Source organism: Eimeria necatrix, genomic scaffold, assembly GCF_000499385.1.
Source record: "Eimeria necatrix Houghton genomic scaffold, Enh_scaff924, whole genome shotgun sequence".
Classification (NCBI taxonomy): domain Eukaryota; phylum Apicomplexa; class Conoidasida; order Eucoccidiorida; family Eimeriidae; genus Eimeria; species Eimeria necatrix.
This window is the reverse complement of record NW_013654723.1, coordinates 1-14308: the sequence shown is the minus strand read 5'-3', so window position 1 is coordinate 14308 and position 14308 is coordinate 1. Positions and strand designations below refer to the sequence as shown.

Here is a 14308-nt window from a genome sequence, read left to right as displayed (position 1 = left end):
CCCCAACCCCCAAACCCTAAACCCCAAACCCTAAACCCCAAACCCTAAACCCCAAACCCCAAACCCTAAACCCCAAACCCTAAACCCCAACCCCCAAACCCACCCCAACCCCCAAACCCTAAACCCTAAACCCTAAACCCTAAACCCTAAACCCTAGCCTGCCTGCGCCTCCTCGAGCAGCAAGTCCTGATCAACTGCGAGCTTGAAGTTGAGGGTTTCTTGTCGAAAGCGGAGGTTTTCTGTCGGAATAAAACCATCTAAAAAGTGGTTTAAACCCTCGCGAACTGAAAAAGGACTTGTGACCACTCCGTAGGCCCCCGGCCGCCCCCACAAACAACATATGAAGTCCGACAAGTAATCCACCACCGACAAGTCGTGCTCCACCTGCAAAACCCTAAACCCTAAACCCTAAACCCTAAACCCTAAACCCTAAACCCTCAGCCTAAGACGGCGGGAAGGACCCTGGCGAAGTCTGCGGAGCGCGCAGGCTCCGCAGCGCCCACGAGCTGCTTCTCACACCCCAAACCCTAAACCCTAAACCCTAAACCCTAAACCCTAAACCCTAAACCCTAAAAGGGCGTACAACGATGATGTAGTTATCGTTTTGCGCGGTTTCTCGAATGGCTGCTGCTGCATGCAGTCGCTGCTTCACGTCCAAGTAAGAAGAAGGCTCATCGAAGAGAAAAACAGAAGCTTTGCATGCGCATGCAGCCCCAATGCAAAACCTCTGAAGTTCGCCTCCAGACAAGTCCTGCACTTCCCGCTGCAGCAGGTGCTGCAGCTCCAGCTGCTGCTGCAGCAGCGCCGCGCGCCCGCACTCGTCCCGCCGCGCCAGGATCTCCCCCACCACGCCCTTCACCTGCAACAAAACCCTAAACCCTAAACCCTAAACCCTAAACCCTAAACCCTAAACCCTAAACCCTCAGCCGGGGTGAGGGGCGCGCGGCGCGGGGCGCGCGTTCGGGGCTCAGCGGCTGGAACGGGTATTCGGATGCAGTGCTGAACCCTAAACCCTAAACCCTAAACCCTAAACCCTAAACCCTAAACCCTAAACCCTCGAAGTGCGCAGCGGGGAGGGCACGCCCAACGGGAGGAGAGGGTGATGGTGCGCAGAGCAAAAGGGAAGGAAAAACAGCAACAACGCCAACCCTTAACCCTAAACCCTAAACCCTAAACCCTAAACCCTGAGGGTTTGCACCTGTTTGGGGATCAAGTCGACGTATTGGGGTTTGACAACAGCTTTTAAATTCTCTTCAATTATTTTTGTGAAATAATTTTGCAACTCAGACCCTCTGTAAGCCGCAACAATTTCCCGCCACTCCGGAGGGTTTGCGTAGCGACCTGCAACAAAACCCTAAACCCTAAACCCTAAACCCTAAACCCTAAACCCTAAACCCTAAACCCTGAACCGTAAAAGGCGAGCCTCGTGCCCAGAAGTGACTCGTCAACGCCCACAAACCCCAACCCTAAACCCTAAACCCTAAACCCTAAACCCCAAACCCTAAACCCTAAACCCTAAACCCTAAACCCTACCTAAGTTGGGTTTGAGTTTGGCCGAGAGGATCTTCAGGGCCGTCGATTTTCCAGTGCCGTTTGTGCCCACAAGTCCCAACACCTGAAAGCCAATTAAATTAAATTAAATTAAATTAAATTAAATTAAATTAAATTAAATTAAATTGATTTAATTAATTTAATTCAATTAATTTAATTTAATTAATTTGATTTAATTAATTTGATTTAATTTAAATAAATAAATAAATCCAATTAATTCAAATTAATTAATTAAATAAATTTAATTAATTTGGTTTGATTGATTTGCCAAGTGCGTCATTTGGAACAAAAGGCAAAGTTGAAAAGCAAAAAATAAAAAATAAAAAATAAAAAATAAAAAATAAAAAATAAAAAAAAATAAAAAAGAATTAAAAGAGACGAAAAGAAAGGAAAGAAGAAGCAAAAGAATGAAAACAAAAGAAGAAAAAGGGAGAAAAAAGAGGCAAAAAGAAGAAAGAAGGCAAGCGGGAAACCCTAAACCCTAAACCCTAAAAGAGCGTATAAGGGCTTCCCGGGGTGCCCCGGGGCTGCAAAGCCGGCGCAAAAGAGGGGCCCGAATCCTCCTGAGCCCCCCCACCAAACCCCAAAAGAGGGTTTACCAAACCCCAAAAGAGGGTTTACCAAACCCCAAAAGAGGGTTTACCAAACCCCAAAAGAGCGGACAAAAACCCCAAAAAAGCGGCTAAAAAGCCTAAAAGAGCGGCTAACCCCCCCAAAAGAGGGTTTACGAACCCCCAAAAGAGCGGCTAGAAACCCTAAAAGAGGGTTTCCAAACCCCAAAAAAGGGTTTGCAAACCCCAAAAGAGCGGTTAGCGTACCTGGCCGGGGCGGGGCACTGGGAGTCTGTGGAGTTTGAACTGGTTGGGCCCGTAGCGGTGGACCACTTCAGCCCCCAAATCTCGCGGCAAATTAATTATTTGAATTGCTCCAAAAGGACATTTTTTGACGCAAATTCCGCAGCCTATGCAAAGCGGTTCGGAGATGAAAGCCACTTTGCTGCTGCTCTCCACTTCGATGCAAAATTTGCCTGAAAAACCACGCAAAAAGACCCCAAACTCGACCCCCTGCTGCTGCTGCTGCTGCTGCTGCTGCTGGTGGGTGCGCAGAAGAACTGAAACTCCTGCTGCTGCTGCTGCTGCTGCTGCTGCTGCTGCTGCTGCTGCTGCTGCTGGAGAGACCTGTTCGGACGACGGGGCAGCTCTTTTTGCATTCTTGGCGGCACTTTTTGGGTTTGCATTTATCGCCATTCACAATTGCAATCCGCAGCCGACTGGGGTCTTCGTGGCCCTGCTGCTGCTTCTTCCCGGGAGCCATTGCTGCTGCTGCTGCTGCTGCTGCTGCTGCTGCTGCTGCTGCTGCTGTGGGTGCTGCTGCTGCTGCTGCTGCTGTGGGTGCTGCTGCTGCTGCTGGTGGTGGTGGTGGTGGTGTGGCTGCGGGGCTGCTGCTGCGGGGGGGAGGAGGTGACGCGGCGGGAGGGCTCTGCGGCTGCAGCAGCAGCGGGTGCTGCTGCTGCTGCTGCTGCTGCTGCTGCAGCTGCTGCTGCTGCTGCGGGGGCTGCTGCAGCGGGGCGGTGGGGAGTAGAGACACCCCGCGGGGAGGGGCAGCAGCAAATCCTTTCTTCGGGAATTTAAAAAGAGACAAATGGAATAAAACGGAGAGCAAGAACATAAAACGGCTGCCGCGCCTCGCAGCAGCAGCAGCACTAGCAGCAGCAGCAGCAGCAGCAGCAGCAGCAGAGGGGTGTGGGGCCCGAATGAAGCACTCTGGAGAAGTTGAGCAGCAAAAAGCAAAAGATTTCCCAACGAGCTGCTGCGGGGCCTCGCTGCTGCTGCTCTGCTGCTGCTGCTGCAGCGGGGAGGGGGATCGGCTGCTGCTGCTGCGGAAGCAAAGAAGCAAATTGTTTGTTTTTTGTTTTTAAAAGTATTTTAATTCCCTTTAAAGTCCTCGGAGCTTTTAAAGGCTGCAGCAGCAGCGAATGTGGGGCAGCAGCAGCGGCGGCCGGGGCTGTGGCTCCGCGCCGCGGGGGCCCCGGGGCGTCAGTGGGCTCCCCGGGCCTCCAAATGGACTTCCAACCCTCAAATGGACTTATTTTCGAATTCCTTTTCCAATTTCCTCTTTTTTAAGTCCCTTTTGGGGCCTTTAGCGCTTCAAAGAAGCCGCGAACGGCGGCGGCGCGCGGCCGCGCGGTGTACAGACACCCCAGCAGCTGCCGACGCGAGTTCCGGTTTGCTGCGCTTCCGGTGTACAGACAGCCCGCAACTGCCGCCTTATTTCCCCTTTTCGAACTTTAATTTCATTTAAAACTTCTTTTCCGCTTTTTGCTGCCTCTGGCGCCGCCTCCGGTGTACGTACACCCCAATGCTGCGCAGCAGCAGCGCCCCCAGCAGCAGCAGACACCCGAGAAGCAGCAGCACAGAGCCCAGCCTGAGGTTTATAGTTCGCTATGTAGTTCGGGACTCCCCGAGGATTCTTGTTCAGCAGCAGCAGCAGCAGCTGCTGCTGCAGCAGCAGCTGCAGCTGCAGCAGCAGCAGCAGCTGCTGCTGCTGCAGCAGCAGCGGGAGGCGCGCAGCAGCGGCGCTGCAGTCGCACTTATCAAAGATGTGCATGCGCAGCGGCACTCAGCAGCAGCAGGGCTGCAGCTGGTGCTGCTGGGGCCGCAGCAGCAGCAGCAAGCCCTCAACAACCAGCCCCTGTTTGCTTACTTGTCCAGCAGCAGCAGCAGCAGCAGCAGCAGCAGCAGCAGCAGCAGCAGCAGCAGTTTGGGGCTCGTGTACTATGGGGTTGAGGCTTTAGAGCGAGCAGCAGCGCGGGCGCGGGCGTCCGCAGAGGAAGCAGCAGCAGCAGCGTCTGCTGCTGCTGCTGCTGTTGCTGCTGCTGCTGCTGCAGCGCAAGCAGCAACAGTTGCTGCGGGACTCGCAGCAGGTGCAGCAGCAGCAGCAGCAGCACAGAGTCAGCTGCTGAGCAGCTTATTAGCTGCAGCAGGAGCAGCAGCAGGAAGTGAGGTGTCTGGACACCCCGAAGCTGCTGCTGCTGCTGCTCCTTTGTAATTGCAGAATTGTAAATATTAACTTGTCACTTTTGTTTGTTATTTATTTATTTATTTATTTATTTATTATTTATTTATTTATTTATTTATTTTTTATTATTTTACTTTTTAAAACAAAACAATTCCTTTTTGAAGAAGTGCAAATTGTCAACTGGGGCCCCACATTTGTTTTTATTTTATTTATTTTTATTATTTTAATTTATTTGCATTATTTAGTTCATTTAGTTATTTGCTTCCTTTGCTTTTGAACTGCAGCAGCAGCAGCAAAGATACAGCTGCAGGAAGCAGCACGGAGTAGAGAAGGTCGCAGCATTTAATTTAATAAAACAAATAAAACAGAATATAAAAAAATAAAAAATAAAACAGAATATAAATAAAAAGAAATAAAAATAAAACATAATATAAATAAAAAGAAATAAAAATAAAAAGAAATAAATAAATAAAAACAAATAAATAAAAGAAATAAAATAAAATAGAAGCCAACAAAGAAAATGAATTATTGTTTATTTAGAGCTTTAATGCAAATGGAAACAAATGAACTATAAAGAAACAAATAAAACGAAATGCAGATAAATAAAATAAAATAAAATAAAATAAAATAAATAAAATAAAAGAAATAAATAAAATAATATAAAGGAGAAGCCAACAAATAAAAGCGAATTAAATTCTTATTTAGAGCTTTAGCATAAATAAAAGCAAAAATAAAAAAACAAATAGAATAAAATAAAACAAAAGAAATAAATAAAATAAACATAAAGTAGAAGCCAACAAATAAAAATAAATTATTTTTTAGTTCGACTTTTAATATAAACAGAAACAAATAAAAGAAACAAATAAAATAAAAGAAATAAATAAAATAAATACATCTGGGAAATAAACAAATAAAAGTGAATTACAGTATTACTAGAGCTTTAACATAAAAGAAATAAAAGAAACAAATAAAATAAAATAGAATAAAATAGAATAAAGAAATAAATATAATAAAATAAAACAAAATAAAATAAAATAAAATAAAATAAAGAAATCCACAAAATAAATTGGAAATCAACAAATAAAAATTATTTTTTTTTTGGAGTTTTTCTGTCCGGCGAAATTCTGTTCGAATTTCCCCACTCGCCCAAATATCATTTATTCATCTTATTTGTTCTATTTAATTCTATTTATTTATTTATTTATTTATTATTATTTATTTATTTACTTATTTATTTTATTTATTGTTTATTTAGTTATTTATTTATTTACTTGGACTCTAATTGCAAACTCCGAAGAAAGCCAACCACCAAGTGTACGTACACCCGAAACACAAGAGCGAACAGCAGCAGCAGCAGCAACAGCAGCAGCAGCAACAGCAGCAGCAGCAACAGCAGCAGCAGCAACAACAGCAGCAGCAGCAGCAACAGCAGCAGCAGCAGCAAATGATTTTAATTTGCAGAAAATGGAAAGTGGAGAATGGGTGTTGCTGAGTTGCGGTGTACGTACACCTGGAGGTTTTGGCGGGCGTTGCAGCTTTGGAAATGAAAAGTGGAAAAGAATTCATTTTTGTGGATTTTGAAGAAAAGTTTGTTTAATATTTGTTTTAATTTTAATTTTAATTTTAATTTTGTTTTTTATTTTAATTTTAATTCCAGTTTTGCTCCATTTGATGGCTTTTTAGTCAACTTTGCTTCTTTGCACTCCCTAGGAAACACCAAATAAGTAAATAAATAAACAAATAAATAAATAAATAAATAAATAAATAAATAAGTAAATAAATAAATAAATAAATAAATAATAAATAATAAATAAATAAATAAATAAATAAACAATTACAAGAAGTCATTTATGCAAATAAAATCTTCAATTCGAATAACGGAAAAGCTGCAAAGCTAATTTTCGCTGCACTTGCCCCGCTGCAGCAGCAGCGCTCATTTTGCTGCTGCTGCTGCTGCTGCTGCGGGCGCTGCTGCTGCTGCTGCTGCTGCTGCTGCTGCTGCTGCTGGTGCTGCTGCTGCTGCTGCTGCTGGTGCTGCTGCTGCTGCTGCTGCTGCTGCCATTTGCACTCTTATTTCGTCGAGATAAGAAATAAAGGCGAAGGCCGAAGCCTCTGCTGTAAAGGGCTGTTTGTAAAGAAAGCGCGAAGCCAAAAAAGTGGTGAAGATGGCCCGCTGGTAAGTCTCCGGCACCCTGCAAAACCCTAAACCCTAAACCCTAAACCCTAAACCCTAAACCCTAGCTTTAAACCCTAGGCCCTTGAACCCTAAGAGCAGGAAGCCCTGGGCAGTGAACGCTGGCTCTCCTCCACGCCCAGTGGTTGAGTCCACCCCGGCAAGCATCTCAAACCCTAAACCCTAAACCCTAAACCCTAAACCCTAAACCCTCGAGAACTCCCCAGAAGTTCGTTTTTCGTGTTTTTAAAACTAGCTCTTCTGAAACCAATCCCCGTCCCCTCAAGAATTGATCTACTGTTCATTTAATTCATTTAAATCCATTTAATTATTTAATTTAATTATTTAAATTAATTATTTAATTTAATTTAACTTTTTTTATTTTGTTTTTCACCTCTGGCGAAATGTCTCCACACTTATCAGCCCCGGCACCAAAACGTCCGGAATGGATTTCGTCAAAACGAAATTCACAAGTGCCTAAAAAGAAGTAAATAAAATAAAAATAAATAAATAAATAAATAAATAAATAATAAATGAATAAATAAATAAATAAATAAATAAATAAATGAGTAAATAAATAGATTAATTAATTAATTATTTATTTATTTATCGTGCAAATTCGAAATTTCGATTTATTCTTCTTAGTTTGCATTTAATTGATTAATTTAATTTAATTTTATAAATCTCTTTGACTGAGTTGAATTAATTATTTAATCTGAATTAAATGAAATTAATTAAATTAAATTAATTAATTTAATTGAATCAGTTTAATTAATTAAATTAAATTAAATTAAATTAAATTAATTAATTCACCTCATCTTTCCAAAGAGCACTGGAGCCCGCCATGTCAGTTTTTAGTTGATTTATTTTTTGAGACAAAATGTCCGTCAAGTCGCACTTGTGCATCCCTGCAGCAGCAGCAGCAGCAGCAACAGCAGCAGCAGCAGCAGCAGCAGTAACAGCAGCAGCAGCAGTAACAGCAGCAGCAGCAGCAGCAGCAGTAACAGCAGCAGGAGCGCAGCAGTAGTAGTAGTTGGTGAGCAGCAGCAACAGCAGCAGTTAGTGGCGGGAGCAGCAGCAGCAACAACAGTTACTAGCGGGAGCAGCAGCAGCAGCAACAGCAGCAGCAGCAGCAACAGCAACAGCAGCAGCAGCAGCAGCTGCTGCTGCTGCTGCATTTGAAATGTGAAAACTGCAACTACGAATCAGTCCTCGGCAACAAAACCCAATGAAATGAAACAAACTCACCAATAAACAAATAAATAAATAAATAATAAGCAAATAATAAATAAATAAGCAAATAAACAAAATAAATTAAATAAATAAATGAGTAAAATTAATATAATAAATAAAAATAATATTCCACCGGTTCTTTCTTCTTCGCTCCAAATGGCTAGATGAAATGAAACAAATAACCAAATAAACAAACAACCAACCAAACAAACAACCAAACAATAAACAGATAAATAAATAATAAATAAATAAATAAATAAATAAATAAATAAATAAACAAATAAATAAATAAATTAATTAATTAATTAATTAAATTAAATAAATAAATAAATCCACCAGTTCTTTCTGCTTCGCTCCAAATGGGCAGATGAAATCAAACAAACTCACCAAACAGACAATAAATAGATAAATAAATAAATAAATAATAAATAAAAAGATAAATAAATAAATAAATAAATAAATAAATAAACAAACAAATAAATAAATAAATTAATTAATTAATTAAATAAAATAAATAAATAAATTCCACCAGTTCTTTCTGCTTCGCTCCAAATGGGCAGATGAAATGAAACAAACTCACCAACAACCAACCAACCAACAAACAAACAAACGAACAATAAATAAATAAATAAATAAATAAATAAATAAATAAATAAATAAATAAATAATAAATTAATTAATTAATTAATTAATTAAATTAAATTAAATTAAAATAAATAAATAAATAAATTCCACCAGTTCTTTCTGCTTCGCTCCAAATGGCTTCGAATTCGAGTTTGGCGTTTTCGCGAATTCTTTGCAAAATGGCTTCGACGTATTCTTTGTAAAACTTGGGCGGGTTGTTCGGATCTTTGACCTGAAAAGGCCAAAAAGAGGACTTTTAATGCAAAAAAACAAATAAAAAAACAAATTATGAATAATAAATGAATAATAAATGAATTATAAATCATAAATGAGCAAAATTAGAAGAAAAAAGAAACTTTTCCGGGGAATTTCCGCGGGAATTCGAGCTGAAGGCGGAAGTTCCGGCTGCGGAAACCCAGTCGATTTCGACGGAAAGCGAACGAAAAAGCCCCAAAAAGTTCATTTTAATTCTTAATTTCGAATTAATTTGAAATTAATTTCAAATTAATTTCAAATTAATTCCAAATTAAATCATTTAGAGAACCATTTGAAGCTCAAAATCAAAAAAAAGCGGAAAGTCCGAAAGAGGAACCCGCGGCGGATGCTGCGGGGTTTCAACGCGATCTTCGAATTTCCCCCCTTTCTGCTCCAAATTCATTCCAATTTATTCCAATTTATTCAAATTAATTCCAATTTATTGAAATTTATTCCAATTTATTGAAATTTATTCCAATTTATTTCCAAATTCATTCAAATTTATTCCAATTTATTCAAATTCATTCCAATTTATTTCCAAATGCATTCCAATTTATTCCAATTTATTTCCAAATTCATTCAAATTTATTCCAATTTATTCAAATTTATTCAAATTTATTCCAATTTATTCAAATTTGTTCAAATTTATTTCCAAATTCATTCAAATTTATTCAAATTTATTCCAATTTATTCCAATTTATTCCAATTTATTCCAATTTATGCTTTTTTCGGAGTTTCCCGGCGACTTTCCCGCGAAGTTTGGCTCGCTTGGCGTTCAAGTTTGAATTTTCAGAACTTCGCCGTTTTTCGGCGTTTGAAGGCGCAACTGCGGAATTAAAGGATTATTTTTTGCTAAAGTTTGCAGAAACGGAAGAAGAGTTCAAAAAGAGTTCAAAAAGAGTTCAAAAAGAGTTCAAAAACACTCAAAAAGAGTTCAAAAAGATCCAAAAAGAGTCCAAAAAGATCCAAAAAAGTCCAAAATTCAAAAAATAATGCAGTTTGAACTCTCACTCGCATGTGGCGGTCGAACTCCTCTTCAGTCAGCGAAAGCGCCGCCAAGACCTCCATGCTGCTGCTCGTGACTCCGCCCTTGTTGGTGGAAGCTGAAGACAAAAACGGAACTTTTCCAGATTTAAATGAAATTAATTCAAATTAAATCAAAATAATTCAATTAAAATTCAAAATAATTCAATTATAATTCAAAATAATTCAAAATAGTTCAAATTTAGTTCAAATTGGATTCAAATTGGATTCAAATTGGATTCAAATTGGATTCAAACTGGGTTCAAAATAATTCAGAATAATTCAAAATAATTCAAAATAATTCAAAATAATTCAATTTTAATTCAAAATAATTCAAAATAATTCAATTATAATTCAAAATAATTCAAAACAATTCAATTATAATTCAAAATAATTCAAATTTAATTCAAAATAATTCAAAATAATTCAAATTTAGTTCAAATTGGATTCAAAATGCTTCAAATTTGACTCCCTTCGGCCACTTCGAACTCCAAAATGCCCCACAAGCAAAAATGAAATAATAAAAGTAGAATTAAAAAATAACAAAAGAATTAATAAAAGAACTAATAAAAGAATAAAAGAATTAATAAAAGAATAAAAGGAGAATTAAAAAAGAATAAAAGAAATAATAAAAGAATAAAAGGAGAATAAAGAAATAATAAAAGGAGAATAAAAAAAGAGTAAAAGAAATAATAAAAGAATAGAATAAGAGGATAATAAAGAAAGAATAAAATAAAAGGAGAATGAAGAAATAATAAAAGAATAAAAAGATTGAAAAAGAACAAAAAGAAAGCAAAAAAAGAATAAACAGAACAACGAGAATAAAAAGAACACCGCGAACAAAAAGAGGAATAAAAAGATCAAAAAAGATCAAAAAAGATCAAAAAAGATCAAAAAAGATCAAAAAAAGACCAAAAAAAGACCAAAAAAAGACCCAAAAGATGAAAAAGACCAAAAAAGATGAAAAAGAGATCAAAAAAAGACCAAAAAAGACCAAAAAAGGACCAAAAAGAGACAAAAAAGTGAAAAAAAGACCGAAAAATCCCCAAAAAGACGAAAAAAAGCCAAAAAGTGGTCCAAAAAGCCCCCAAAAGAACAAAAAAAGAACAAAAAGACGAAAAAAGATCAAAAAAGAACAAAAAAAGGACAAAAAAGATCAAAAAAAAGATCAAAAAAGACCAAAAAAGAAAAGAGACTTTCCGTCTTTGAAGAGAATGACTCCGCGGTTTTCGAGTTCCCTCCTGGCCTCGTCGGTGATGAAAACGTTGGCGCCTTCGACAATAAATTTGAACTTCGGAATTCCAGTTTGCTGCTCGAAAAGTTTTTCGACGTTTTGGGGATTTATGGAGGCCGGCCGGCCCCCGCAGGGGTTGAACAAGTCGCAAACTGCAAACTCCGACAAGTGAAAGTTGTTCCGAAACTCTATCCCGCTCGCCACGTAAGTCCCGTCCGGCAGCCTGCAGCAGCAGCAGCAGCAGCAGCAGCAGCAGCAGCAGCAGCAGCAGCAGCGGTGGCAGCGGTGGTGGTGGCGGAAGCGGAGGCGTCGTGGTCGTGGCAGCAGCAGCAGCAGCAGTTTCGTGCGTGTAGTTGCAGCAGCAGCAGCAGCAGCAGCAGCGCAGTATTCGTGAGTTTGAGGGACACAGCAATACAAGTAAGAGCAGCAGCAGCAGCAGCAGCAACAGACACGCTGCTGCTGCTGCTGCTGCTGCTGCTGCTGCTGCTGCTGCTGCAGGCCTCACGTGATATCCCTGGCGTCTTGGGGAACTTTGAAACCTTTGGGAGACAAAAGAGAAGAGTCGAAAAGCATTGAAGAAGTTTTTTCTCCTTTAAATCGCAAACTGGCCAACCGCCGCAGCTCTTCGGCGTTGAGTCCTGCGCGCAGTTCTCAGGTGTACGTACACCGCAACTCGCGCGCCGCCCGCCCCGATCTTCCGTTTTTCGGCCATTTTAATTAATTTTTGCGATTAATTGACTTTTAAATGAATTCTATTTTAAATTTGGAGTTCAAAGATGTCCAAATTATTCAATTTGGTGCCGAAATCGACCAGTTTCGCGAACTGTTCAAGTTGGATCCACTTTTTGCTTTTGAACGAACTTGAATTCGCAATCGCACTTCACCCCAAACTCAATTAAAAACCCCAAACTCCACTCAATTAAAAACAAACTTTTATTTTTATTTTTTGAAATAAAAAACAAAATAAATTTCAAATGCATTAATGGCAAAACCCGAAAACACAAACACCAAACAGCAGCAGCAGCAGCAGCAGCAGCAGCAGCAGCAGAAGTGTTCGGAGGCGCAGCGGGTTGGCAGCGAGGGTTTAGGGTTTAGGGTTTAGGGTTTAGGGTTTAGGGTTTAGGGTTTAGGGTTTGCAAACCCTCGGGGTCGTAGACGACTCCAGCTCCATCCACCACGGCGAGGGTTTTGGACTTAGTCTGCAGCAAAGCGTTTGAGCCCAAGTCCCCATCGGGGCCTCCAGTTTGAATGCGAGTGACTTCTCTTTCATCTAATCCCAACTTCTCGTAAATCCCTGAACGCAACAGCACTTGCTGCTGCTGCTGCTGCTGCTGCTGCTGCTGCTGCTGCTGCTGCTGCTGCGGCTGCTGCGGGGGCGGGGCGGGGCGGCAGCAGCAGCTGCTGCTGCTGCGAGATGGCGGGGCTGCAACGCGCGCTTACTGCTACCTGCCCCTTCCACTGCCTAGCTGCTGCCTAGCTGCTGCTGCTGCTGCTGCTGCTGCTGCCTAGCTGCTGCTGCTGCTGCTGCCTAGCTGCTGCTGCTGCTGCCTAGTTGCTGCTGCTGCTGCTGCGGCTGCTGCAGTCGCGTTTGGCTGCTACTGCTGCTCTACGTGTCGGATTTTTCTGGCGTTTGCTGCGTCTGGCTCGCAGCAGCCGTCTGCAGCGCCCCCGCCGCCGCTGCTGCTGCTGCTGCTGCTGCTGCTGCTGCTGCTGCTGCTGCTGCTGCTTGCCTCGCACGTAAGTCTCCACACTCGCTGTGGTCATTCCAAACACGTCGTGGGGAATGCCTCCGTTCTGCGGCCGCTTGCCAGTCGTGAAGGCTTTCCAAAACCAGGCGCCTCTTTCGCGGGCCCTTTCCGCGGCCCAGTCGGGGAGGCCCCCAGTTGCTGCAGCAGCAGCAGCAGCAGCAGCAGCAGCAGCAGCAGCAGCAATGCACGCAGCTCGCTGCTGCATGCAGCAGCTTTGCTGCATGCAGCAGCAGCAAAAACCAGGCGAATCCGATCTATATTCGCCGAGTTATCGCACTTTCCAAAACCCTTCTAAACCCTTTTAAACCCTTTTAAACCCTTTTAAACCCTTTTAAACCCTTTTAAACCCTTCTAAACCCTTCTAAACCCTCCTAAACCCTTTTAAACCCTTTTAAACCCTTTTAAACCCTTTTAAACCCTTCTAGGCCATTTGAAACCCTCGAAGACCATGTTAAACCCTTTTAAACCCTTTTAAACCCTTTTAAACCCTTTTAAACACTTGTAAACCCTTTTAAACCCTAACAAACCCTTTTGAACACTTTTAAACCCTTTTAAACCCTTTTGAACCCTTCTAAACCCTGTTAAACCTTTTTAAACCCTTTTAAACCCTTTTAAACCCTTCTAAACCCTTTTAAACCCTTTTAAACCCTTTTAAACCCCTTTAGGATTCTTTTGAACCCTTCGGATAACTTTCAAACCCTCGTAAACCCTCCCTGATCCTTTAAACCCCCTTAAACGCGTTTAAACCCTCATAAACCCTTCTAAACCCTTTTCAAACCCTTCTAAACCCTCTTCAAACCCTTCTAAACCCTTTCTAAACCCTCCTAAACCCTTCAAACCCTCCTACGCCCTCCTAAACCCTCCAAAACCCTCATTTTGTTTCAAATTTGAATTAAATTTGCATTAAAATGATTTAAAAAGATTTAAAATGACTCAAAAAGATTTAGAGTGATTTAAAATGATTTAAAATGATTTAAAATGATTTGAAGTGATTTAAGATGATTTAGAATGATTTAGAATGATTTAAAATGATTTAAAGTGAATTAAAATGATTTAAAGTGATTTAAAAAGATTTAAAGTGATTTAAAACGATTTAAAGTGATTAAAAGTGATTTAAAATGATTTGAAATGATTAAAAGTGACTTAAAATGATCTAAAATGGTTTAAAATGATCTAAAATGTTTAAAATAATTAAAAATGTTTCGAAAAGAAATCACCTGTGTTTTCGTCTGGCCCCAAAAAGCAAACCTCCGGAATTCCCAAGCGATCCACCACGTCGTGGTGCGGCAGCAGCAAGTCCAACATGCTGCACAAACCCTAAACCCTAAACCCTAAACCCTAAACCCCAAACCCTAAACCCCAAACCCTAAACCCTAGCGCCTCCAAATCCTAGCGCCTCTAAACCCCAGCGCCTGCAGTAAACCCTCGCTGAAGCCCCCCCCCCCAACC

The 14308-nt window shown here is 41.0% G+C and overlaps 4 protein-coding genes across 4 annotated transcripts; 1 reads left to right on the top strand and 3 right to left on the bottom strand.

Annotated features, from left to right (window-relative positions):
• Positions 1-2460: 2460 nt before the first annotated feature.
• Positions 2461-2865, bottom strand: ENH_00083130 (ATP-binding cassette sub-family E member 1, related; the record flags this gene model as incomplete). Its single annotated transcript, XM_013583433.1, has 1 exon — positions 2461-2865. The coding sequence occupies one exon, from the start codon at positions 2863-2865 to the stop codon at positions 2461-2463; it is 405 nt and encodes a 134-aa protein (XP_013438887.1).
• Positions 2866-3909: 1044 nt separating this feature from the next.
• ENH_00083120 (hypothetical protein, conserved) lies at positions 3910-4599 on the top strand (the record flags this gene model as incomplete). The annotated part of the gene is made up of 1 exon (XM_013583432.1): positions 3910-4599. The coding sequence occupies one exon, from the start codon at positions 3910-3912 to the stop codon at positions 4597-4599; it is 690 nt and encodes a 229-aa protein (XP_013438886.1).
• Positions 4600-6502: 1903 nt separating this feature from the next.
• ENH_00083110 (NAD-specific glutamate dehydrogenase, putative) lies at positions 6503-9922 on the bottom strand (the record flags this gene model as incomplete). The annotated part of the gene is made up of 5 exons (XM_013583431.1): positions 6503-6761; positions 7137-7219; positions 7556-7650; positions 8711-8831; positions 9866-9922. The coding sequence occupies 5 exons, from the start codon at positions 9920-9922 to the stop codon at positions 6503-6505; spliced, it is 615 nt and encodes a 204-aa protein (XP_013438885.1).
• Positions 9923-11045: 1123 nt separating this feature from the next.
• ENH_00083100 (hypothetical protein) lies at positions 11046-14165 on the bottom strand (the record flags this gene model as incomplete). The annotated part of the gene is made up of 5 exons (XM_013583430.1): positions 11046-11334; positions 11617-11749; positions 12253-12405; positions 12722-12997; positions 14077-14165. Coding segments are annotated over 5 exons (940 nt in total), but the record flags the coding sequence as incomplete, so codon positions are not given.
• Between the last annotated feature and the right edge of the window lie 143 nt (positions 14166-14308).